The following is a 22,828-nucleotide window of genomic DNA, read 5'->3' on the forward strand; positions in this document are numbered from 1 at the left end:
GGGCGCACCAGCCCCGCCGTGACCCTGCACACTGGAGCAGCCCGGACGCCGGGCAGGGGCTGGGACAGCCGCCAGGAGCAGCGTTCCCTGGGGTGGACACACAAGAATGCCGTTCAACGGAATCGAGAGCTCGGGGTCCTCTGTGCTGGAAATGGGGCCGGTGAGAGCCGTCCTTTGACGGGTGGTCAGGGACCAGCATTCAGGCGAGCAGGACCACCCTGACTCGAGGGCTGCGTGCAAAATGTGCTTGGAGGCCGTGGATCTAAGGTCCGTGAGGACTCCCGCAGGGCGACTGAGGCACCTGCACCAGGAGGTCTGCCTGACAGGAGAGAGCTGGGCCCCAGCGGGTGGGAGAGCACCAGAGGAGAAGGTGTCTGTGCAAAGGCCCTGAGGTCAGCTCAAGTCTGGCTTGTTGGAGAAACACAAAGCAGGTTCCAGCCCAGTACAGTGGTGCCAGGGCGCGGCACGGTGCCGAACAGGATGGCAGGAGCCCCACAGTCACGGGGCCCCGAGGCCAGTGGCAAAGGGCCTGGGGTGGGAAGCACTGTGCTGTGGTTTCCAGCTGTGGAGAGGGTCCCAGCTGTGGCAGGACGGGGCCGGAAGGAGCCTCCATAGTTGGCCAGCTGGGAGCATGAGGAGCAGAACCAGGTGCCCATCGGTCCCTGGTGGGACAGTGGGCAAAGTCCTAAGCCCAGGGCCTCCGATGGGGACGTGATCAGAGCTAGACTGTTGCCCCAAGAGGCCCGGGCTGGGCGCCCCTTCTCCTGGGGCCTGGAGGCTCTACCTAGCGAATGAGAAGAGGCGTCCCCAGAGCCAAGCCCTTCCCTGGAGGACCGTGCCCTCTCCAGCTGCTTCTGAGAAACACGGCGACACTCGATCTTCACCTTTCCTGTTCCAGCCTGCGGCCAGAGCGGGACAGCGCGTGCGGACACGGGGACATGCAAGGGCTCGTGTCCTCACCTGTGCTGGAGCTGCTGCGGGGACCGGGGAGCATCTGGAGGGTCACGGAGAGGAGCATGTGAGCGAGGACGCGGTTGGCTCTGCGTCCCCAGAGGCGCAAGGCATGACCTCTGCAGTGACCATGTCCTCCGCCCTGCCGGGCCTGCTGCACCTTCCTGCCTGCGCACATCTCTGTGGGCCCTGGTTCCGGAGGCGGTGCCACGGGCTGTGAACACTCGCTGCTCTGTGGCCGGCGTTAGAAAAGCCGCGGTCCGTCCTGTGGACCTTCGCACCAGAAAGAAAGGTAAATCATACGAAATCCAAGGTGTTATTTCAAGACAGACTTTCAGAAATTCTTCTTCTGTTGCTTGTGCGCCTCTCTGACCACGGGCCCCTTGGGGTCGATGCCGCTGAGGTTTTGGGTGATTTCACGAAAGTAAGGCGTCATCTCCATGCGGGACACAGGGCTCGGGGAGGGACTCCCCAACCGAGGGTCCGAGGCCTCCCTGAAGAGGTGGGCACGGGTGTCAGACAGGGTCTGGGTGGGTCCGGTGGGTCCTGGCCCAGAAGAGCTCCCAGAGGAGGTGGGACAGCTGCTGGCCCAGGCCTGTGGCAGCTCTGCCTGGCCCTCGCCAAGGGGCTCCTGCCGGGGGCCGTGAGTCCATCAAGACGGCAGAGACCCGCCAAAGCTGCTCCACAGTCAGCAAGTACAACTGCACCACTCAGAGGCCAGGAGTGGCCGCCTTCAGGCACAGCTGGATCCAGGGCGCCCCTGGGCCCAGCCCCAGGTGTGGGTACAGCCCCTCCCAGGCCGGGGGGAGGGAAGCCACCCCCCTCTACCTGAGCACAGCCGCTCTGCCCCCAGGACTCGGCCCTCAGTCCCACACGGTAACCCGGGAAGCCCTTGTCCGCACTCCCCTACACAGGCTGGGGAGACTTCAGGACAGAAGTCGCGCCTTACGCCTCGTTTCTTCCTGCTGAGATCACTCTTTCTCATCGTTCTGTCTGCGTCTGTGTCTTAATCCCTGAGCCCGGGAGCGGAGGGAGCGGATCCAGCCTCCCCTGCCTGACTCGGCGGCTCTGCGCGGGGTGTCGGGGTGGGGGGCACCACGCTCCCAGCAGACGGCCCGGCCCAAGCCCCTCCGGAGGCCGCCCCCACCTCCTGTGCCTCTCCAGGGCCCCCGGCCGTGGCCCACTCACGGCCGCTCTAGGGACAGGCCCCCCGTGTTGGGACCAGGCCCTGGGTCCTCCCGCCGCACGGTGGGTCTCTCCCCGGAGTGTGAGATGCCCCAGCCGCCCCCACACGGGATCTTGCAGCAGGAGGTCGCGCCCCCGGCCAGCTGAGGAGCGGGTCTGCCTGCAGGCGCAGGGAGGGAAGCCGAGACGCCAGACAGAAGATGCGCACGCGTCTCCGCAGGGGCGCCGGTGACCGCGGCTCCGGACCGTGCACGGCGGGCTCAGCTGGGCCACAGGCAGGCCCTCCCCGACCTGCCCGGGGGCCAGGAAGGAGAGACACGGGGAGCCACACACCTGAGTGCTTCCCCAGGGCACCCTGAGAGCTCACCCAGGACACACCGACCCTCCCCAGGACACACCTGAGCTCTTGCCTGAGGCTCCCAGGCCCGCGGGGCACAGGACGAAGCCCCTGGATCCTCAGGTGACCGCCGTCCCGGGGCCCTGTTGGGGGTTGGCCGTCCGGAACCTCCACGTCCCCCCCAGGCTCTGAGTCTGCTCAGGGCACCAGGAGGCTCTCTGCTTCCCCAGGGCCCACCGTACATGCGCGCACATATGTTTCTAACCCGGCCCGCAGACCCCCCCGGCAGACGGCCATGGACGCCCGTCAGGGCTCGGAGAACCAGGAAGGCTCGGGAGCGGCACGGCCCTGCCCCCACCCCAGACGGCGCCCGCGGGCAGGTGCCTGGTCTGCGGCAGAGCCCCTCCGTCAGCACCCTGGGCCAGGCTCTGAGTCCACCACAGCGTGGAGGGTCAGTGGCCACCTTTCCGCGACTCCCAGGAAATGCCCACTGGCCCCTTCTTCCTCCCAGCACTGCAGAGATGGCCCTGTCGTCCTGCCCGGGGCTCCTGCCGGGACGGCCCAGTGAGCTTGGAAACACAGGCCCCGACCCCAGGTGTCCCGGGACCCCAAGACGGCAGGGTGAGGAGCCAAGTGGGCGGGGGAGGGCCTGGGTCCCACTGTCCCGCCTGGACGCATCCTTGCCAGGCCCGCACAGCCCCACTCCTTCCCCTGCCCCGCCCTGATGCTGCCTCCACTCTGTGGCTGAACCCCATATCCCCAGGGCGGGGACACTAGTGATGGCCCCATGCACTGCTTGACCCCGGCCCACCCCCTGACGCTTCACAGCCCCGCAGGCCTTGTCAGGGACTTTGAGCCTGTCCGGTGCCAGCCCCACCCCCACCTCCTCCCCGGGCACCTGTGGGGTGACGTCACCACAGCCCCCCCTTCCCAGGAGTCCCGCAGCCTCTCCTGGTCCTCCGTCCCCCTACAGCCCTGGCCTCGGGCACCAGAGCTCTTCGGGTTCCCTTGCTCTCAGGGACCTGCTCTGCACCCCTGCAGAGACCCCCCAGCCCACTTCTCTTCCTCTCTGACCTCCCACCACCTGCCCCGGTGCTTCCTGAGGAGGCAGAGCACAAGCTTCCCGCCCAGGCTCGACCTGCTGTTCCACCTCGGTCGGGTCTGCGCTGGGTCCCGAGCCTCGTCGGGGCTCTGCACAGTCAGCCCCGCTGCTGGTCCGGGGGCCCCGCCTCTCGGCCCCCAGCCCCGGGCAGTGGGCGGCGCTCGGCTGACCTCGCCGAGGGCACTCACAGAAGATGTGACAGTCGCTGTCCTCCGAGCCGCAGCCCGGGCCGGGCTCACTCACCCACGTCCCTGTTTGGGACCCCGAGGCTGTCCACACCCCTCCACTGACCACTGGCCAGCCTTGGATTTTCATCTCTGTGGACACTGGCTGTTCAGACACGGGCCCTGTCCGGCCCTTGGGCCCGGGGGTCTGAATGGCTCCCCACCTCACGCCGGAGACTCCAGTGCAGGGAGCACGGCTCCAGCTGCGGAGCGAAGCCTGGGTCCCCACACGGCCCCCGACACCAATGCTGCTGTCCCCACCCCATCCCCCAAGCAGGGAAGCCTCACCCCTAGCATCTTCTGGGCACCTGGGGATGGTGGTGCGCCCTCCCCTGGCAGACTGGCGCCCAGTGGCCTTCTCCCCACCGCGTCCTGGGGGCGAGCGCCGGCCTCAGGGACACAGTGGGGGTGGGGGGCAGGAGGGCCACATGCCCTGGGCAGCTGTAGGTGTCTGCCGGCCATCATCTCCAGACTGGGCAACCGCTTGACCCTGACCTCTAACCTTGGGCTGACCACCCCCTCACAGGCACCTCTGTCCAGCAGCTCCTACCCCCTCTAAAGCCATCCCAGGCCTTGCACTGGAGTCCAAGCCCCATCCACCCTGGTGGCACAGGGGCTAGGGGACCCCAGGACGGGGACCCTGTGGGACCAGTGGCCGAGCTCTCTCTCACCCCGGGACTCCGAACCACCTTGTGCTGGGCGCCCCTGCCCCGCAGCCAGAGCCAGCGTCTCCCAGCTCTGTCCAGTCCTCACCCTGGGGCCCCCTGGCTCGGCCTCCGCTCTGACCTGGGCCCCTGGTGTCCACTGCCCGCCGCTGGGGGAACAGAAGCAGGACCTCAAGGCCTGGCTTCATTGAACACCCGTGGAGCCCGCCCGTGGCCTGCAGAAGGAACCGTCCGGACTCCTGCCCTTGAGCCAAACCCTCGCTGCACCCCAGGCCAGTCCCAAGCCCCCGAACCTCCCTTGAACCGCTTCAGATCCTCCCAGACCGCAACCGGCCTCCTTGTCTCCAGGCGGGCTCGGAACTTCCACAGCGGACATCAAGGGGTGCAGACCCCTCGGCCCCTTCCATTCGGGGGACAGCTAGAAAGAGGCGTTCCAAACCCTCCCCTGCCCTCGGCCTGCCCTCCGAGCCCCAGGCCCCACCCCCCACCCCCGCTCTGCAGCCCGGCCTCACCCCGATTCCTGCCCCAGTCCCATTACCGCCCCGTGGGAAGGAGACCGTGAACACGTCACTCTTGGCTCTGGGGACGTAGCGATGTTCGCGTGCCGGTCCTGTTTGGGTCCCACCACCTACAAAGACCCCGCGCCACACACGGAAAGGCCCGGAAGCCCCAGGGACGGCTGCATGGACGGGTGAGGAGGCGAGAGACACCCTCACCCCGGGGCGTCCAAGCCACCCTGAGGGGCCCTGGGGGGGTCTGGCTCCAGCCAAGGGGACCTGGGGTCCCAGCCTTGGCCCAGGGCCTCCGTTCAGAGATTAGAAATGCCGGTGGGCAGGTTGCCTCGTTCAGGTGGGAAAAGGGGCCATGGTGCTCCCCTAGACCCGGGGGCTACGGGGCCTCCCATAGCCTCAGCTCCCTCCGGTGAGTCCAAGCCCCGCCCCCAGGCCTGGGCCAAGGTCACTCCCATGAAACTCCGGACCTTGCCCTGCACCTGCAGCCCTCACTGGGCCCTGCCGGGACCCTGGGGAGCCGCTCAGGCTCTAGCAAGGGGGCCCGGCTGTTGGCTCTGGGGACGCAAGGGTGAGTGACATCGGTGCCCCCACTGAGCTGCACCCACGGAGGGCTGGGGAGAGCAGCAGAGCAGGATAGAACCCAGGGGGCAGGGAGACCCCCACCTGCCCCAGCAGGACGGCCCCGCCCACGGGGAGCCAAGCGACAGGAGGCGCCGTGGAGCAGGCGAGCTGGCCCGAGAGAGGTCATGCCCTGGGCCCACGGCCACCAGAGGGCCACAGAACACTGACCAGCGTTTCAGGTACACCCCGCAGCCTCCCGAGCGCGCCCTCTGCTCCCGACCACGGGCTCCTCGGGGCCCGGGGAAGGACAGTCCTCCAGCTGCGGGAGCTGCGGCCTCACCCCAGGCTCCGTCTCGGTGGCCACGCGGCCTGTCCCCTGCCCCCGCCGACCTCACCCCCACCATCGCCTCCCTCTTTAGGGCCCCTGGAAGCGTCAGGGCCCCCGGGAGAAGCCACTGGAGAAGCCACGGGAGAAGCCACGGGAGAAGCCACTTCTGCACCCGAGCTTCGGGCTGCCAAGGCCCTTTTCCTCCCAAGGTCACCTTCTCAGGTTCCAGGGTTAGGACCTGGTGTTTGGGGCCTGGTCTAACCTCCACGACCTCCAGTTCAAGACCCGTGGGGTGAAGAGTGCCCAGGAAGGCGCCTGAGCCGTCGACCAGAGATGGCGTCTCCGCATGTGGGGCCGGACCGCCCAGGGCAGAGGACGCTGGGGCGGCCGCTGGGTGGCCTGTCCCAGGGGTTGGAGAGTCACCAGGCTGCAGCCAGGGGCATTTCACCAACCACCTCCTGGGGACACAGCAGCCCGACCCGGGCGCACCCCACCCCGCGGAAACTAACGGAGAGAGACACGTGTCCGCGAGGGGCTGGACGGCCCCGGCAGCCGTCGCCTGGCGCGGGGAGCTCGAGTCGCCAGCGGCGAGGAGCACACGGGCTCCGCCCAAAGCCATGGGCCGCAGATGGGCTCCGGGACCCTCCCAGGGCCGGCGTCCTGGGTCCGGGAGGGAGGCAGCTGGTGGCGGGTGGTGGCCTGGGTCCCACCCGGCCTCCCCAGGGCCGCCGGGACGGCCTCCGGAGAACTCGAGCCACAGGGGGAGGGACAAATCCCCTGTGTCTGTCGCGGAATTCAGTGCAAATCAACCTTCACGTTCATGTGACAGCAGGAGCAGACGGACGTCCCGGGCCTGTTCCCCCGGCTACGGCAGGCGGAGCCGCGCTCCCCAAACTCCTGTCGCTCCTCCCGGGACCACAGAGTGTCGCTTCATGTGAGAAATGTCCTCGCGGGTGAGCCTCAGTGATGGTCTCAGGAGCACATCGTCCTGGGGGGCATCCAGTCTGGGGCCCCCACAGGGAGGAGAGGAGCCGCAGAGAGGGCCACGCCACAACCGGGCAGGGCCCGAGACGCCGCGGCCGCCGGGAGCCCAGCTTGGCCGTCCCCCCGCGGCCTCCAGGAGCGGGACTGCGTGCTGGGGCTTCGGGCCTCCGTCTGTGGGCTCTGCCGTGGCGGCCTCAGGACACGCACAGGTCTCGGGCTGACTGCCCGATGTCACCGGACTGTGCCCCCGGCTGGCTCTGCGGGGGGCGCTCGGGACGCCGCAGGGCATCAGCCTTGAGTATCCCGCGCGATTTACAGCTCTGCCAGTCCGCACACTCCAGAGGCAAATCCGGGACCTGCGGGGGGAGGTGGACCCGGCAGGGCGGGGACAGGCCTGTCCCTGCTTGGAGGGAGCCCCCGTCCCAGGGCCTCCGTGCTCCCACCAGCACAGCAGGTGCACAGACCCGGGGCTGCTGTCCGCCCACACCTGCCCTCAGGCCCGCTCCAGCCCTGCCGAGGGGACGGCCAGCTCTACCAGACTTGTCACAAACTTTCTCCCCGTCCCCGCCCCCCGCTTCTCCCCTGCTCACCCAGGAGCCGCCCGCAGTCACCCCTGAGAGGCCCCCGTGGTGGGACAGCCGGAGCAGCGTCCTGCCGAGGCCCGGAATTCCTCCGACACCCACTGAGAGAGCCTGAAATCAGCTCCAGCTCAGGGGACACCAAGGTGGCGCAGCCCTGGCCCAGAGGACACTCAGGTCCCCACCCACAAATTCTGGAGGACGCAGGCTGGCGTGGCTGCCAAGTTTTGGGGCTGATTTGCTGTGCAACAGGAGTTCACGAGCTCACAGAGTGAGCCACGGGCACAGGAGATTTGCAGGTGGCGACCGGTCACTGCAGGGCTCAGACCCTCGGGCACGTGGCCTGCGGCTCTGGTGGCCTTCGCTCAGCTTTTTTGGAGCCGACGGCTGTGACCTGGGGCCCATGTCCCGACCTCCCAGAAAATACGAGGCAAGTGGAGATTCAGGCTCACTGGAGCTAAACATCCCGCTGCTTGTGGTGACAAGGGCTGCTCATTCTGCACAGCAGTGTCTTCTGCCCTGAGGCCTGGAACATTCTCAGCAGCTCTCCCAGCATGGGCAGCCGCGCGTCCCCAGAGGCACCCTTCAGCCCCTGTGGTCGGCCTGCCCGTCAGTCCTGTGCCCGAGCCCGGCTCCTGAGCCCAACGGACGGCCGACCGGAGCAGGACCTGCAGGACGGAGCGCTGGCTGGGCGGGGAGGAGGCCGGCCAGAAAGGCGCCCCGTGCGGATCCCAGAACGAGGCCGCAGGGAGGGGCCGGCTGGAGCCGGGCTGTGGGCTCCCTAGCCAGGTGCTAACGGGGGTCGGGCCTGACGCACACTCCTCTGGGCTCCAGAGCCATCTGTGCCCGCAGCTGGCCGGCCAGGGCCCTCGAGCCACATGAGGTAACGGTGAGGCCTCGGCATACGTGAAACAGCCCGTCACAGACTCGGGGCTCTGTTTCTACAAAAAGGTCTTTTCAGGACAAACCAGGACGGCTCCATGTCCCCTCGGCCTCGCTGTGCCATGGACGAGCCTGCAGGGGATGGGTAGTGATGTCATCTGTGCGTGTCCCCGAACAGGCAGCACCAGGCCGTCCCCCCCCACCCCGACCCCTGCCCGCCGACACTCCTGTGCACGAACCCACTGCAGGCAGGGGCCCTCCCCACGGCTGCTTCCACCCTGCCCCAGTCAGCTGGCCCTCACCGCGGTCCCCAACCTGTTAGGGCCGTGCTGGGCCATGAGGGTCCCTCCCTACCCTCCTAGGCCCTCAGCTTCCTGGGGACGCATGGACGGAGCAGCCAGCGTCCAGGCGGCGGCAGCCACGGTGACAGGAGGTCGCCCCCGTTGCCTCTACTGCCCGAACACCCCAGAGCCAGCGAGACCCTCAACAGGTGATGGCCAGGACCCAGGACCCACGTTTAATATCCCCCCCCCGCCCTCCGCGAACCGTCCACCTCCCGTCTCCACCGTCTGCCCCCACATAACACTTCCCGAGTCAGAAGGTCGTCTGGAAAAGTCGTTCGCAGAAATTACGTAATAATTTACCACCTGTCGGTCCGACGAGGCTTTTGTCACGGTGTTTGGAAAGCAAAGGGTGTGAAGCCCCGGCCTGGGAAAGCGCCGCTGTCTGTCGCTGTCAGTCCCGGGGCACGGGCAGCCCTGCCCGCACATCGAGGGACTGTCGTTCGCCCGTGGTCCCCGAGTACTACCTAGTTCCTTCCTCCTGGACGTGCCACGGGGGCTGCGGACGTCCAAGTGTTGATTTCATGGCCTTTTTGCCAACTCGACGTTTTAACATAAAAGCCTCTGTCGTTCCGTCATCTTCGCGCTGTCACCCAAACTCGGAGCCGCCGACGGAGCTCGCTCTCTTCACGGCCACGTCCGGCCTGGGGTCTCGTGCTTCTCGTCAAACCGTCGAACCCAATCAGACGGATTTTCTGCCAAGAAAGGTCTGACCCACTTTTTCAGCTGCAGTGATTCCCCAGGATATTCCCCAAGAGAAACACCGAAATGAGACTGTGGGAGACACGCTGTGAAGCAAGTTCCCGGAGGCGGTAAACAGCCGCACGAGACCCACGTTACAACAGCCGCGGAGAGAAGTGCTGCAGCCGCTTCCCTTTGTGCGGCCGGTGCCAGGTGACCCAGCGCTCAGGCGAGGGTAGATCTAGTGTCCGTGTTTGCTGAACACCGCACCGCCGCGAACTGCATGTACAACCATCTCCGAAACGTCCCGCCTTCGCCACTTCCATGGTGCATCAGGACCTGCGTCTCCTTCGTGTCTGATGAGAGGGAGACGCGCACACGCGGCTACGAGCGAGTTAGTCTGGCCGTTGGCGTGCGGCGAGCTGCCGGCCGCGGGACCCCGCACGGACCACTGTCCCCCCGGACGCTCTTGTGCGGGTCCGGGGATCCCGGGTCTCGCCTGGGCATCTCGCAGAAGCCGCCGTCGGTGCGGGTCCTCGTGGGAAGGCTCTGGGGCCGCGAGCCCGTAGCGGTTCGTGCTCTTCCAGGGCCTACGGTCCCGGGAGGCTGGGGCGAGTGGCAGGACGGCCGCGAGCACACGCGCGCCTCTGGCCGCCCGCTGTCCCCGTGTCCCGGGCACGGATGAAGCAGCGTGAGCGTTAGGAAGAGAACACGCGGGAGCTGGACGTTCCGGGGACGGCGGAGCGTGAGTGCGCACTTCGGGAGACGCTGTCGGTGGCCCCATTTATGAACCTTCCGGGCGCCCGGCTGCTCTGTTGCTGTGGGGGCATGTGTTCGAGCCCATGTTGGGTGTACAGATGACTTAAACAAACAAAACCCCCTTCCTGATAGTTCCCTTAATTTTTTTTAAACTTGGGGAATCTACATTCGCTGGCGTTTTATTTTTTCTGTGTCCATCACCTGTGTTTCTGTAAAAACAAATCCACGAGCCCTTAGGATATCATAAAAATGGAATTTTTAAAAAGTCTTTGTTCGGGGCGCCTGGGTGGCTCAGTCAGTTACGCATCTGCCTCCGGCTCAGGCCACGATCCGAGGTCCTCGGGTGGAGTCCTCGGGTGGAGTCCCGCGTCGGGCTCCCTGCTCCGCGGGGGCTCTGCTCCCCCCGCCCCTCCCCCTGCTGGTGCGCGCTCTCTCTCTGCCAAGTAAACAAATACACTCTTAAAGCAAGGAAGTCCCAGCCAGGTCACCTGCTGCAGCTCGGCTGTGACCCCCCCCCGCCTGCGTGCGGAGGTCAGTGTGTGGCGGGCGACCCGGTCGGCCGGGTGTGGCGGTTGCCATCAGCCCCCAAGCGTCTCGGGACGGCCTTGTCTTTGTCCCTTGCGTCGTGCCGGCCAACTCCACCTGCTCGTCAGCTCTTGTTTTCCGATTCTTGTTTTCTTGTCTGTTCTTACAACTTTTACCAAGTTCACTTTAAAACCTGGGGTCTGCTCTGAAACATGGGAGCGTGTCCTTACCGAGTCTAACCCAATACCGACCATTCGGATATTCCTGGTTGTGCTTTTCAGACATCTCGTCTCCCCAAGGGGGTTGGCCGCCTGCTCTGACTGTGTTCCGGAGCTCGGTGTGACCCCGGCGTGCTGAGGGGGAGAAGAGTGGGAGCCCCAGGAAGAGGGCCCAGACTCGGGGCGCGCCGGAGCCCGCAGGACGCGGTGGCCCTGCAGGTGGGATCAGGCAGGCGGGGAAGCACGGGGCCCCCCACAGGGCACAGGGCCTTTGCACGGCCCTGACTGCTGCGGGGGACGTGCCCACGACCCCCAACCCACGGTGTGTGAGCACCCGTGGTCGCAGCCCAGCCCAAAAGCTGAACCGCAACAGCTCTGTGCGCCCCACGGAGTGGCCGGCTGGGGTCTCTGCTGAGCCTCGGTGCGCAGGGCCGCGCAGGGTGGCCGCGGGCAGGGCTTCGGGGCTGCTCTGCTGTTGTGGAACCCGCGCTGCCCACAGGGTCATGGGGGGGTGCGCAGCGCCTGCAGGTGCCCACGGGGTTTGGGCACTGCGATGCGGGGACGCGGGGGGTGGGCATGGGCTCTCCGTGGGGGGTTGTGGGCCCAGCAAGCGGCGGACCCAGCTCCGCTCCGGGTTCTGGCTCCTCCTGCCACAGCTTCCGGCCTGCGAGCTCACTGGATAGTTGCCTCTGCTCCTACTAAATATTCGTTTTAATTATTTAAACATTTAATTATGTCACTAATATGAAGGCTTATTAAATAACTGCTCCTCCCTCCAGCGCGGCCGCCCGGAGCCAGCATCCGGCTCCGCTGACCACCCCCTTCCCTCACCCCTTCCCTGCCCGTGGGGGCTGCAGGCCGACACTTCCAGCGTCCTTCCCCGGGAAGCTCGGCCTGCGGGGCGGCCTGCGCGGTGGCCACGGTACCAGCACCTGGGCGGGCGGGGTCGCGCTGGCGGGTCCCCAGGCTCATGGCCGTCAGGGGCGTGCTGGGCGGCACAGCCGGCAGCCTCCCCTCCCCCACCACGGGCTGGTAGGGGGCTTGCTGTCCCCATCCTTTCTCAGAAGCTTAATGTGTCTTTTTAGGTAACATATTTTCATTTTATTTAACTTTTTTAAAAGATTGATTTGTTTGAAGGGGGAGGGAGAGACAGAGACTCGCAGGCAGGCTCCCTGCTGAGCTCGATCCCAGGACCCTGAGCTTGCGACCTGCACAGATGCCGCGTCAGACTCACCCAGCGGAGCCCCCCAGGAGCCCCACACATTTAATGTTGCTTTTATTGTAGGAAAATAACAGAATCAAATTGATGCAAAATTATTTGGCAACAGTGCGTTTTATTTGTGTGGGGATTTTTACTTTTAAAAACATTTTCCTGGTTATTTTTCTCTGAATTGTAGGAACATCAGACAAATGGGTAAGCTTTAAAAAGTAAAACTGAATTAAAATCACGCCAAATCCTCCGTCATTCACAGGGGACGGGGCTGCCGCACGTACGCGTGTACGGAAAGCGTCGGCATTTCTTTAGCACTAAATGCAAACGGTGGTAAAACTGCAATTAGCGAATGGTGGGTTTGGAGCATTCGTTAACTACCTGCTCCCTAATTTGTTAATTACCGATCTCTGGTAATCGGTGTCTGCAGCCGGTTTCACCGGTTTATTATGAACGTCCTGCAGAAACGTGAGCCCTGAATAGTCAAGTCCCCCCCACCCCGTAACTTAGCAGCTGGGCCGTCTCCCTGCACCTGCTGCCGCCCAGTCCCCCCGCCCAGCGGCCCACGGGCGTCCACGCTGGGTCTTCCCGCTCATGCCGCCCTCACAGGGCCCGGCAGGTCAGCGGGGACTACTTCGTCCTCCCTTCTTACCAGTGTTCTTACCCGTGGGATCTTGCCCGGGGCCGCCGTTTCACGGTCCTCTACACAACTTCCATGTGGGAGTGGGCGTGATGCGCGCTCAGGAAGCCCACGGGTCCCAGGGGCTCAGAGGAACTGTCCTGAGTTGGGTAAATGTGCTGAGCGCTGGGGCAGCGCACAGGGGACAAGACCAGTGGGCGGCTCTCAGCCGGTGCTTACGCACCCCTCCCAATCATACTCATCAGACAGACTGCGAGGGACCGGGGGAGAACTAGGAAGGAGAGAAAAGCCAGCCACACGGCAGCGGTGGAACACTGTGTCTTTTATTGAGAACATCTCCAGTCCTTTGTCTACAGGACAGCGTCTCATGCTTGGTTCCGGCTGGTCTCGGTGCGAGGGCAAGCTCATGCGGGTTGCACGGGTGGTATATACATCAGTGTACGTACAGAGGACACCGGGGCCTGGGTCTTAGCGACAGGGCTCTTGGCTGAATTACATTCATAGAAAAGTGTCCCAATTCTAAAATAAAACAAAATAAAAGCACATCGCCCAGTATCTGGAGAAGCGAACTGCTTCCAGGCTCACTCGACACACATTCCACAGACGGCCTTTAACACTGGTGGTGGCATCCGGAAGGACGGGCGTCGGCTCCTGATGTCCCGTCAGCCCACGGCGGGGCCGAGCTACATGTTCTTGGGGCTCGGGGCTCATCCCTGCATCGTGAGCGAGTGCACAGCGGCTCTAGAGGACAGCGTCGCGTCTGGATCAAGCCAGACCCTGGCCTCACCGGCCCCAAGGACGTGACTGGCCGCGTGGCTGGAGAGGGGGTCACAGGACACGCCAGGGGACAAGGACAGACAACACTGGACACGCGCATGGTCACAAATACTCTGCCCTTCCCGCTTACATAGGTGGGGTTGATAACGAGGAATCTTTTGAGAGACTCTAGCTTTGTAGACTTTAGGGATGGGAAAACCAGCCGATGTTACTTCTCTTGCTAGAACAAATTTACGGTTGGGGTGCACCCTGTATTTTGGTGTAAAATGTTTCAGAAATAAAAAAAAAACATCTGATATTTGTGTTTTGAGAAAAAGCGGAGGGGCGTGCAGCCTTCACCCACAGCGCTCACTGAGCCACCCCGGGGTCTGCCTGCGAGCGGCCTCGTCCCAGCGTCACGGCACAAAGCACGGGAAACACTGTTGTCACAAGGAAAGCGGCGGTCCCGTCGGCTGGGCAGCAGGGGATCACGGGAATAAACACACCCCAGGGAAGGGAGCGCCGGGTGAGATGCTGGCTTGTACGTTTTAAAATAAAGTAACTGTTTCTGATTAAATGAGTCAAGCACACTCTGATTCAGAATCAGAACTGCGCTGTGTGGCATCTGACCGCGCAGAGGGCACGCCCGGCCTGGGCTGACCCCGGACGCAGGACGAGCCCCACCGGGGACACTGCTGTGACTCAGGCCTTCCTCTAGCAGGATAGTGGCCCGTGGCCGGTGTCTTCCTGGAATTAATAGGCTTAGCGAACAAAAGAGAAGAGAACCCTCCAACCCCCTGGTCAAAATGTCCTCAAAATTGAAGATTTTTCTCAAACACCCAAGTTCTTGGCTGTGTCAATTTGTCTAAGTCTCTAGAATCCTGACTAAGGGCACGGTATGCCAAGTGACGCCCGGGGAGACGGGGTGGTGCACCCTGAGCCTCGGAAGGGACCCTTTCAAGGGCCGAGTCTCCGGACCCGGCGCCTGGAGGAGTTCACGTCTCCGCTTCTGTTCCGCTCCCGCCGGGTCCCGGGCGGACGGGGCTCCGTTCCTCCCTCCCGGCCACCTGTGGGCCTGGACGCGCACAGGACAGCCGCGCACTCGGAGCGGGGACGCCGCGCTCGCCTCAGCGGTTAGCGGGAGGAGGTCGGACATACTGGGTGGTGTTTGTATGTATAATGCAATATATTTCCACTGACCTTTTCATCAAAATCCACGTATTTTTTTAAAAACTAAGTCCATCTCCCAATCCCCATTAGAAAAAATACCATTTATCGAGAGAATAAAAACGCAGCTCTCGGATGTTCTGTGCGCGGCGGCACCTGCTTGGGGAGGGCGGCGACACCAGCTGACACCCTTCCTGCTACAGCGGAGAGAAGGCCACGGCCGCTGAGCCCAGCCACACCCCTGGGTCCCTGCAGCACGCCAGCCCCACCCCCGCCCCCCAGGAACCGCTGGCGACAGGGGCAGGCACGGCGCTTCTGGTCCGAGTCTCCTGCTCTGAGCACGCGGGGCCCGGGCAGAGGGGACCGTGGCCGCCCTGCTCCTGTTCTGCGTTTTCATAGTCTGGCAAGGTGAGGTGGGGTCTCCCGGCTCTGCCTACAGCCTCCACAGCAGCCCCTGCCCACTTCCGTGTAAACGGCCCTGATCCAGCAGGGGCAGGACGCTCCGGGGCTCCTGTCTGATCCTGAGTGGAAGCAACAAGGCAATTGGTGCAAATCTCTGAGCTCAGGTCCAGGTGCCCCAGGACCCTTGCCCGCACTCCTGACTGTCTGCTGGCTCAGCCCAGGGACACCCGGGGGGGGGGGGTGGTGCTGGGGGATGTGCAGCAGCGCCCCTGGGCCACCCCGGGCACCAGCAGCACCCCTTCCCTGCCGTGACCGTCAACGTCCAGACCCTGGTGGGGACGATGCCCGCGGCACGCTGCCTCACCAGCTTCCAGCCTGAATACTGACTCAAACATGTCTTTGATAAAGCTGGAAAGAAGAATTTAAAAATACGCCTTACTGGCATTTTCTATGAACGACTCTATCTACTTAATTAATTCTATTTCCTTCCTGTGAAGATGTCTGGAGAGTCATCCACATCCGCGGGATTCGGAGACAGGGAGGGGGATTTCAGGCTGACTTTTGTGCACTGGCCCCTACGGCTTCCTCCTCGTCCCTGAAAGTCAAACACTGTCGAGAACCTCACGAGGACGGCCAGGATCACTGCCCCGCCTCATCTCTGGTTACGGAGACGCAAACCAACACACGTTTCCAGGATGTGATTCCAGGAGGCGCGCAGACGCTTCCAGGGGACTGAAGGTTCCGGGGATCTGGGATGCGCCCCCCGGGCACACGCCGTCACTGCGTGGGGGACGCAGGGGAGCGCAGGGCCGGGCCCCTCCTGCGGGGTCTCCTGCGCTGGGAGGACCCGCCCAGGGATCCGGGGGACCTGCCCGCGGCTCGGCTGCGAGGCTTCTCCTCCTACCGCGACTTCCTCACCTTCTCCACAGATAAATGCTCTTCTGCAATTAAAATAACGTGGCCTAAGAGTGACTTGATCTAATTACTTTATAAACCACGTTCCTAACTCTGAATAAATTATTTATTCAAAAATTTCACACAAAGTAATTTCTATTTTCCTAAACTTAAGGAAGCCCTACTCAGTAGAACTCGACTTCTAGACGTAAACGGAAATGGAAAGTGGTCACTGGGTCATTCCAGGGGTAACGGTGGTGTAGAGGGAGACGCTGGAGCCCACACCCTCCCTGCCCAGCACCCCGCGTCCGCACACCCCTGCCCCCAGTTCGGACGTGAGGCTCCGGAGACAGCGCCGGCGCGGGCAGCCTCTGCCCCACGCCCCCCCCGGTCAGGGCGTGAGAGAGAACTGATCCTGCTCGGTGGGCTTCTCCACCCAGGCGCCCAGCCCCGCCTTGATGAACGCTTTGAACAGACACGCCTTGGCGGCCTGGTACTCCTTGGCCACCAGCTTGGAGTCGTGGTACATGTTGGGCTTCGTGATCTTGGAGCGCAGCAGGCTGGAGGGAGCCTGTGAAGAGTTCAAACACAGGCACAAGTGTGGAAGCAGCCAGAGCAGAGACCAAAGCTCAGTAAGACATTCCAAATCTGGTGTTCGGTCCCGTGCAGGCTTCTGGGGGACGTCACCTGCCGGAAGGCGCCTGCCTCCGAGGGCTGCATCACGGGGGCGGAGCGTGAGCCCCGGGGCGGTCTGTGAACTCTCCCCACACAGGCTCCAGGCCAAACGGGCGTTTTCAGACCCCAGGCTCTAAACAGGCACTTCTGAACCCACAGGGAGCTGATTCTCATTCCCAGGTGAGTGGTTTCAGACATTTACAACCCAGCACCGACCGGCCACTGGTCACGTGGAGGACTGGGAGGCACTGCCCCGCGGCCGCCTGACTCGTGCTGGTGCAGATCGTGAGAATAAATGCGGAGCAAGTCCCCCAGCCCAGACGCCCGCCCTGTAGGGCCAGGGCCCGAACTTGGTGGCTTCTGTCCACACGGCCATGCCGAGGGCACCACCTGCTTTGCAACAAACTCCCGCCACGACCGACGGAGGGAGCCAGGAATGCCCGTCGACCAGAGGAGGATTTATCTGGGGAAACGGACTCTGCCCTCCAGCAGGAAAGAGGCCCAGAGCCTTCTAAGGGCTTCGGGAGCCCTGGCTCCCCTCCTCCGGGTGGGACCAGGAAGAGGCGTCCGGGGGTGCGGGGCGGGGTGGGAGGGGCTGCGGGGAGGCTGTACTGGGGGGATCCGGGGCCACACGCTCAGGCTGGAGGAGAAGACCCCGGAAGGCTGGGGAGTTGCTGTGCGAGCAGCGCGGGGCGTCGGGGGGGCGGCTGCGGGGTGGGGGGCGCTGCGGGAAGGAGGGGCCGGTACCTTGCCGTGCACACGCATCCAGCGACAGTACAAGGCGTGCTTACACAGGCGGGACGCACGGCCCAGCTCGTCCTTCCCTGTCGTGGCGTTGATGACCTCGATGGCCGCGTCGCCCACCGTCCAGTTGACGCTAAAGTTGGGCGCCTTCCCCGGCTGCCGCGCTTCCGCGTTGCTGATGCCTGGAGCGGAGAGACATGGGTGACCAGGAGCCCAGGGCGCGCCCAGCGGTGTGTGCAGCCCAGGTGCACTCACCCCTGCCCAGTGTCACCTGCTGCCGCCCAGGAGCGGCCTTGATGGTGCTCGGGAGGTGGGCCAGGCCCGCAGACACCAGAGCCTGTCGGACCTCACAGCACCTCTGAGCACCCTCGGGATCAACAGCTCCAAGCGCGGGCGCACGAGCCCCTTCTGGGGCTGAGTCGGTCCCGAAGGTTGTACGGGTGGGGGCGGCCCTCACGCTCACGCCCCGAGCGCCCCACACGCCAGGGGCGGGGCACGGCCAGGCTACCCCCTTGCACGCATGTACCCGAGGCGCGCAGAAGCAGACTTAAGCAGCGCAGCACGGTTTCTTGCGAGCTCCGCGGGGCTGCCACGCCGGGTCCTTCGCTCCATCTCTGCTCTGCGCCACTGTGAGCCCCCCCACCCCGGACAGAGAGCCGACACCACAGGTGGGCCCGCAGGAAAGCTTCATCGTGGAGAAGCCCCAGTTCTTCAGGCAAAGCAGCCCCCGGTGTCAGAGCCGGGTGAAAAGTCCTTATGAGTCACCGCGTCTGGGACGGCCGCCGCGCCCGACAGCCCTCGGCCAGGAGGCTGCGTACTCCCGTGGCGGCACTCAGGCCGCCGGGAGCCCCGGCCCTCTCCTGCAGCCTCCTTGCTCCTCTCCGCAAGGCTGGCCACGGCCGGTGCCAGCTCGAGCCGACCACGTGCCTGGGAAGCTCTTCCCGCAGCCCGTGCAACGCCCCGGGGGCCGCCTTGTGACCAGCTTCTAAGGAAGAAGTCAGGATTGTGGTCGCCACTTTCTCGTGCCGGCCCCCGGGCAGTGAGCGCTTCTCCTTCCTAGAGGCCTCTTCACTGACCTCTCATAGTCCACGAGGGCAGGGCCTCAGGACTGTTCACAAAGGGCGCACACCCGTCACCAGCGTCCCAGCAGCCGGTCACCGGCCAGGGCCCACATGTCTGGGGGCTCTCCTGCCTCACAACCGGTCCTGCCCCACGCGGGTCATGGCACTGACCCCAGCACGCTGGCCGGGGCTGCCCGCTGGGAGCCTTACCTCTGTGGGGCCATTCACACACACAAACTCCCGTACGCCGCACCTTTGCTCGAGGTCGCGTGTGTGAGTCACACACCTCACGATGAGTCACACACCCCGCGACAGAGCTGCTGCCCACCCCCCTTTGCACCCGGGACCCTGCTGGGGGACAGGCCACTGGAGGATTCCTCACTCTGTTGTTGTTCTAGCACTTGGCTATTCTGAAGAGTGTGTGTGAGCATTCCTGACCACGCGTCGGTGCCACAGGGCCAGGTGTCTGACGGAGGCAATGGCTGCAATGGCTGCGTGTACACGCAATGTCCCACGGAAGCGTTGAAAACACCGGGCAAACCAGGTCATGCCGGCTAGAGACGTTTCTTACTTGATCGCCTGGAAACGCTACAGGGAGCCACGCAACGGAGCGGCAGTGACCGCTGGGGAGCCGCGCGTGGCCCACCACTCCGCCGACTCACCGCACCGTTCAAGAAGCCACTTGAAACACAGGAAAATCAACTGAAATTACAAATCGATTCAACAAAATTGCCTTCCTACAAAGAAACCCCACTTGCTTGTACAGTCCCTGAACTTCAGCGCGGGGACGAGCTCCCGTTCTCGCGAAGCAGGCGGTCGCACCGGACGCAGGCACCGTCCCGCAGCCCGCACGGCTCACGCGGCCCCTGGTACCTGTGGCACTGGCTTCTTTTTCCATTTGTCGAGATTAAACACAATTTTAAAGGTTCTGGGTGGGGTATCACTCACAGCTTTTGGTTAGATTTTGATAAAACCCCGTCCTGTCAGTAAGCGAAGGGCCATGAGAAGCCGCAGTCCATCCACCCGAAAGGCCAGAGACGACCAGATTAAAGGGAACCACAGCCCGTGGGCCATCGGCAGTGAGACACATGGCCTGCCTACGGCTCTATCCCAGCACAAAAAGAATCAGGAAGACAGGGCCAGAATCTGTTTTTTTAAAGGCTTTAAACCAATGCTGATCTTGCTGAGACAGGAAATGCGACGTGTGTGGCCAGCCTCCCTGGGACGGCATGCGGCAGGGCTCAACCGGACACCCCAGTCACGTGCCCTCCATCACAGGGCTGTGGGTCCCCATACACAAGCTCCCCGGCCGGCCACAGCAGACGGGCCGCGGACAGCACAGTTCTGGTGTGCCACACAGCCCACAGGCCCCCAGTCAGGGCTCGCGGGGGAGGAGCAGCCCTCTGTGGGCACAGCCGTGCGGCGACTTCTCCTGCAGCCCAAGCCACCTTTCCCGTCAGACTGCCCCTTTCATCTACCCTGCTGCTCGGAGCTCACACTTCCCGAGGAAAGCACTTTCCCTTCTCCCCTCAGTCTCTGCTGTCCAGGGAACGCAGACCCAGACCTGGAGATGTCATTCCAACTTCCACCCAAACCCAGCCCTGGACGACCGGCTGGCTCAGATGACCAGGCGCAGAATCAGGGCTACACTGCAAACACCTCTATTTTGGAAGGGGAACACAGAAAGGACCGGTGTTTAAGAATGGGCATTCTGTGATTTAAATATAGGGTCAGACTTTCATTTCTGGGTGAGACGGAGTAAGAGCTGCCGGATTTATTTACCCTCCTTACTAACATAGTAGCAAACCAGACAAAATACACCAAATACCATCTTCAAGACCCTGGACATTAGGCAAGAAAGGGCAGTGGTTTCTGAGAGACAGGAGACCTATGAGGTGAACCCCATGAGTGCTCCAGGCTGCGGTCCCGACAGCGTCCAGGCAGCAGTGTGGAAAGAAGGAGCCGAGGCAGACCCCTGAACAGAGAGCTCGGGAAACTAAGGTGGCCGGGCGGTGGCCAGGAGGGTGCAGAGGCCAGAGAGCTGCAGAGGGTCCCCTGAGCGTCAGCAGAGGGCAGATAAGAGCACACACGCTGCTCAACACTGGGCAAGAACTGCCAGAAAGGGTCAGAGAACATACCCGATGGTCACATAGAGACATGAAGAGTTTAGGTACACACTTGAAGTCATCAACCACCACACAAAAAGATCTAGAATAGAAAAAAGATGAGTGAACTTAAGGATACAATAACAGAAACTATTCAAAATGAAACACACAGGAAAGAGATGGGGGAAAAAGAAAACCCAGCAAATCAGAGCACTGTTAGACAAGTCTGTCAGCCTGACACACATGTGACTCAGTTCCGGAAGGAGGGGAGGCAGAAGGGGGTACAGAAAACGCGAAGAAAAAATTAGACAAATGTTCTGAGATCAGTAAACGCACAGATCTAAGAATCTCAATGAAGCCCAAGCATGGGAAATGTGCAGAAGGCGACACCAGCACATCGTGACCAACTGCTCCACACTGGTACGCAGAGGAAACGTCAAGCCCAGGCAGAGGAACGGCACCACATACAGAGGGACAAAGATGAGGCGGCAGATTTCTTACTGCAAATAGTGCTCACAGCACGACAGGGAGCAACATCTTCAAAGTGCTAAAAGAAGAAGAAAAGAAAACACTGCCATTTCAGCAAAAATATATTTGCCCAGAAATATATATTTTAAAAAGGAATGCAAACTAAAGGCTTTTCCAGACACACTGAAGCTGAAAGAATTCATCACCAGAAGACTCGCACCACAAAAAAGTAAAAGGAAGTCCTTCAGGCAGGGGGACATGGTAACAGAGAGAAATGAGGGTCTACTTAGGGGAATGAAGAGCACCAGAAGTGGCAAATCTCTTTAAAAGCTAATTGGTTGTCAACATAACACTGTTTATCAACTATACTGGATTAAAATTAAAAAATTAAATAGAAAAGCTAATTGACTGTTGAAACAAAAGTAACAGTATAGTATGGGATTGTTACCATATGCAAATGTTAAATGTACAACAATATCAGCAACACCAGGAGAGGAGAAATGGAAGATTCTTATACATAAGTGCTATAATATCACTTGAGGACAGACTGTGATAAGTTAAGCATGTATGCTGTAAAACCCTAAAACAATCACTAAATTAACAAAACAAAAAGGTATAGCCAAAGGTCAAGAAGGAGTTAAAATGGAATCATAAGACATAATTAATATAAAGAGAAAAAGAGTAAGGGAGGGACAAAGATAATATAGAACAAATAAAAAATAAGTGCCAAGATGACAGATTTAAACCTCACTATATCAATATCACAATAAACGTAAATGCTCTAAGCACCCTAATGAAAAGGCAGAGACTGTCAGTCGGGGAGAGGGAAAAAGCAGATCCAAACATGCCGACTACAAGAAACATATTTTAAATATTAAAAAATGTAAAACAATTTAAAAATCAAAGGGTGTTAAAAGATACACTATGCTAGTATTAATTGAAAGAAAAGAGAGGATCTACTAATACCAGACAAAAGAGGTTTCTGAGTGAAGAATAGTAACAGAGATAAAGATCATTTTATAATGACAAAGGAGGCCAATTTATTAGAAGGAACCCACAATCCTAATTACAGAACTACAAAGTACAAGAAGTAAAAACTGATAAAAACCTTGAGAAATACACAAAAGCACAATTATAGTCAAGAGATTTTCCATCTTTTTCTCTCAGTAACTGACAGACCCAGCAGAAGATCAGTAAAGTCATAAAAGACACACACAACACAATCAACTGACTCACACACCACTCTTCACAAACAGCAGGGATACATTCTTTTCAAGTTTTCATGGAACGCCAACAAACATCACATCCTGGTCTGTAAAATAAACATAAATTTAAAGGACTTAAGTTAGAAAATGAAACTAAATTAGAAATGAACAACAAAATCACCTCTGCAAAGTCCCCTAGTATTTTGAAACTAAATAGCAGACTTCTACATAGCACACAGGACAAAGTGTTTCAAAAGGAGTGAAAGCAGTAACACAACATGTCAAAATTTGTGAAATGTTAAGAAAGAAAGGTCTCAAAACAACGGCATCAGCTAGTACCTTAAAAACTGAAATAAAAAGAGCAACTGATAACAAAGTAAGCAAGTAAGCAAAAATAGTAAGATCAGAGCAGAAATTGTTTTTTTTTTTAAGATTATTATGTATTTATTTATTTATTTGAGAGAGAGAGAGAGAAAGAGCTTGAGATGGGAGAAGGTCAGAGGGAGAAGCCGACTCCCCATGGAGCCGGGAGCCTGATGCGGGACTCGATCCTGGGACTTTAGGATCCTGACGGGAATGTATGGCAGTCGCTTAACCAACTGAGCCACCCAGGCACCCAGAAATTGTTTTTTAAAAAAAGCCAGAAAACTGAAAAACAAACCAACCCC

At 61.1% G+C, this 22,828-nt stretch overlaps 1 protein-coding gene across 4 annotated transcripts in view; it reads right to left on the minus strand.

The window, feature by feature from the left end:
* Window positions 1-12,988: 12,988 nt before the first annotated feature.
* ADARB1 (adenosine deaminase RNA specific B1) overlaps window positions 12,989-22,828 on the minus strand; it is a 130,927-nt gene continuing 121,087 nt past the window's right edge. For 3 of the 4 annotated variants that reach the window (XM_082719857.1, XM_082719856.1, XM_082719858.1), the window contains 2 exons: window positions 17,369-17,503; window positions 12,989-16,473 (listed from right to left, as the gene is read on the minus strand). In XM_082719857.1, the coding sequence (XP_082575983.1) occupies window positions 16,088-16,473; window positions 17,369-17,503 (521 nt within the window). In that variant the 3' untranslated portion in view covers window positions 12,989-16,087. Of the gene's footprint in view, window positions 16,474-17,324; window positions 17,504-22,828 lie in introns of all 4 variants that reach the window. The other variant, XM_082719859.1, reaches the window with a different exon arrangement.

The sequence above is a fragment of the Mustela nivalis genome, assembly GCF_964662115.1.
Source record: "Mustela nivalis genome assembly, chromosome: 1".
Lineage (NCBI taxonomy): Eukaryota > Metazoa > Chordata > Mammalia > Carnivora > Mustelidae > Mustela > Mustela nivalis.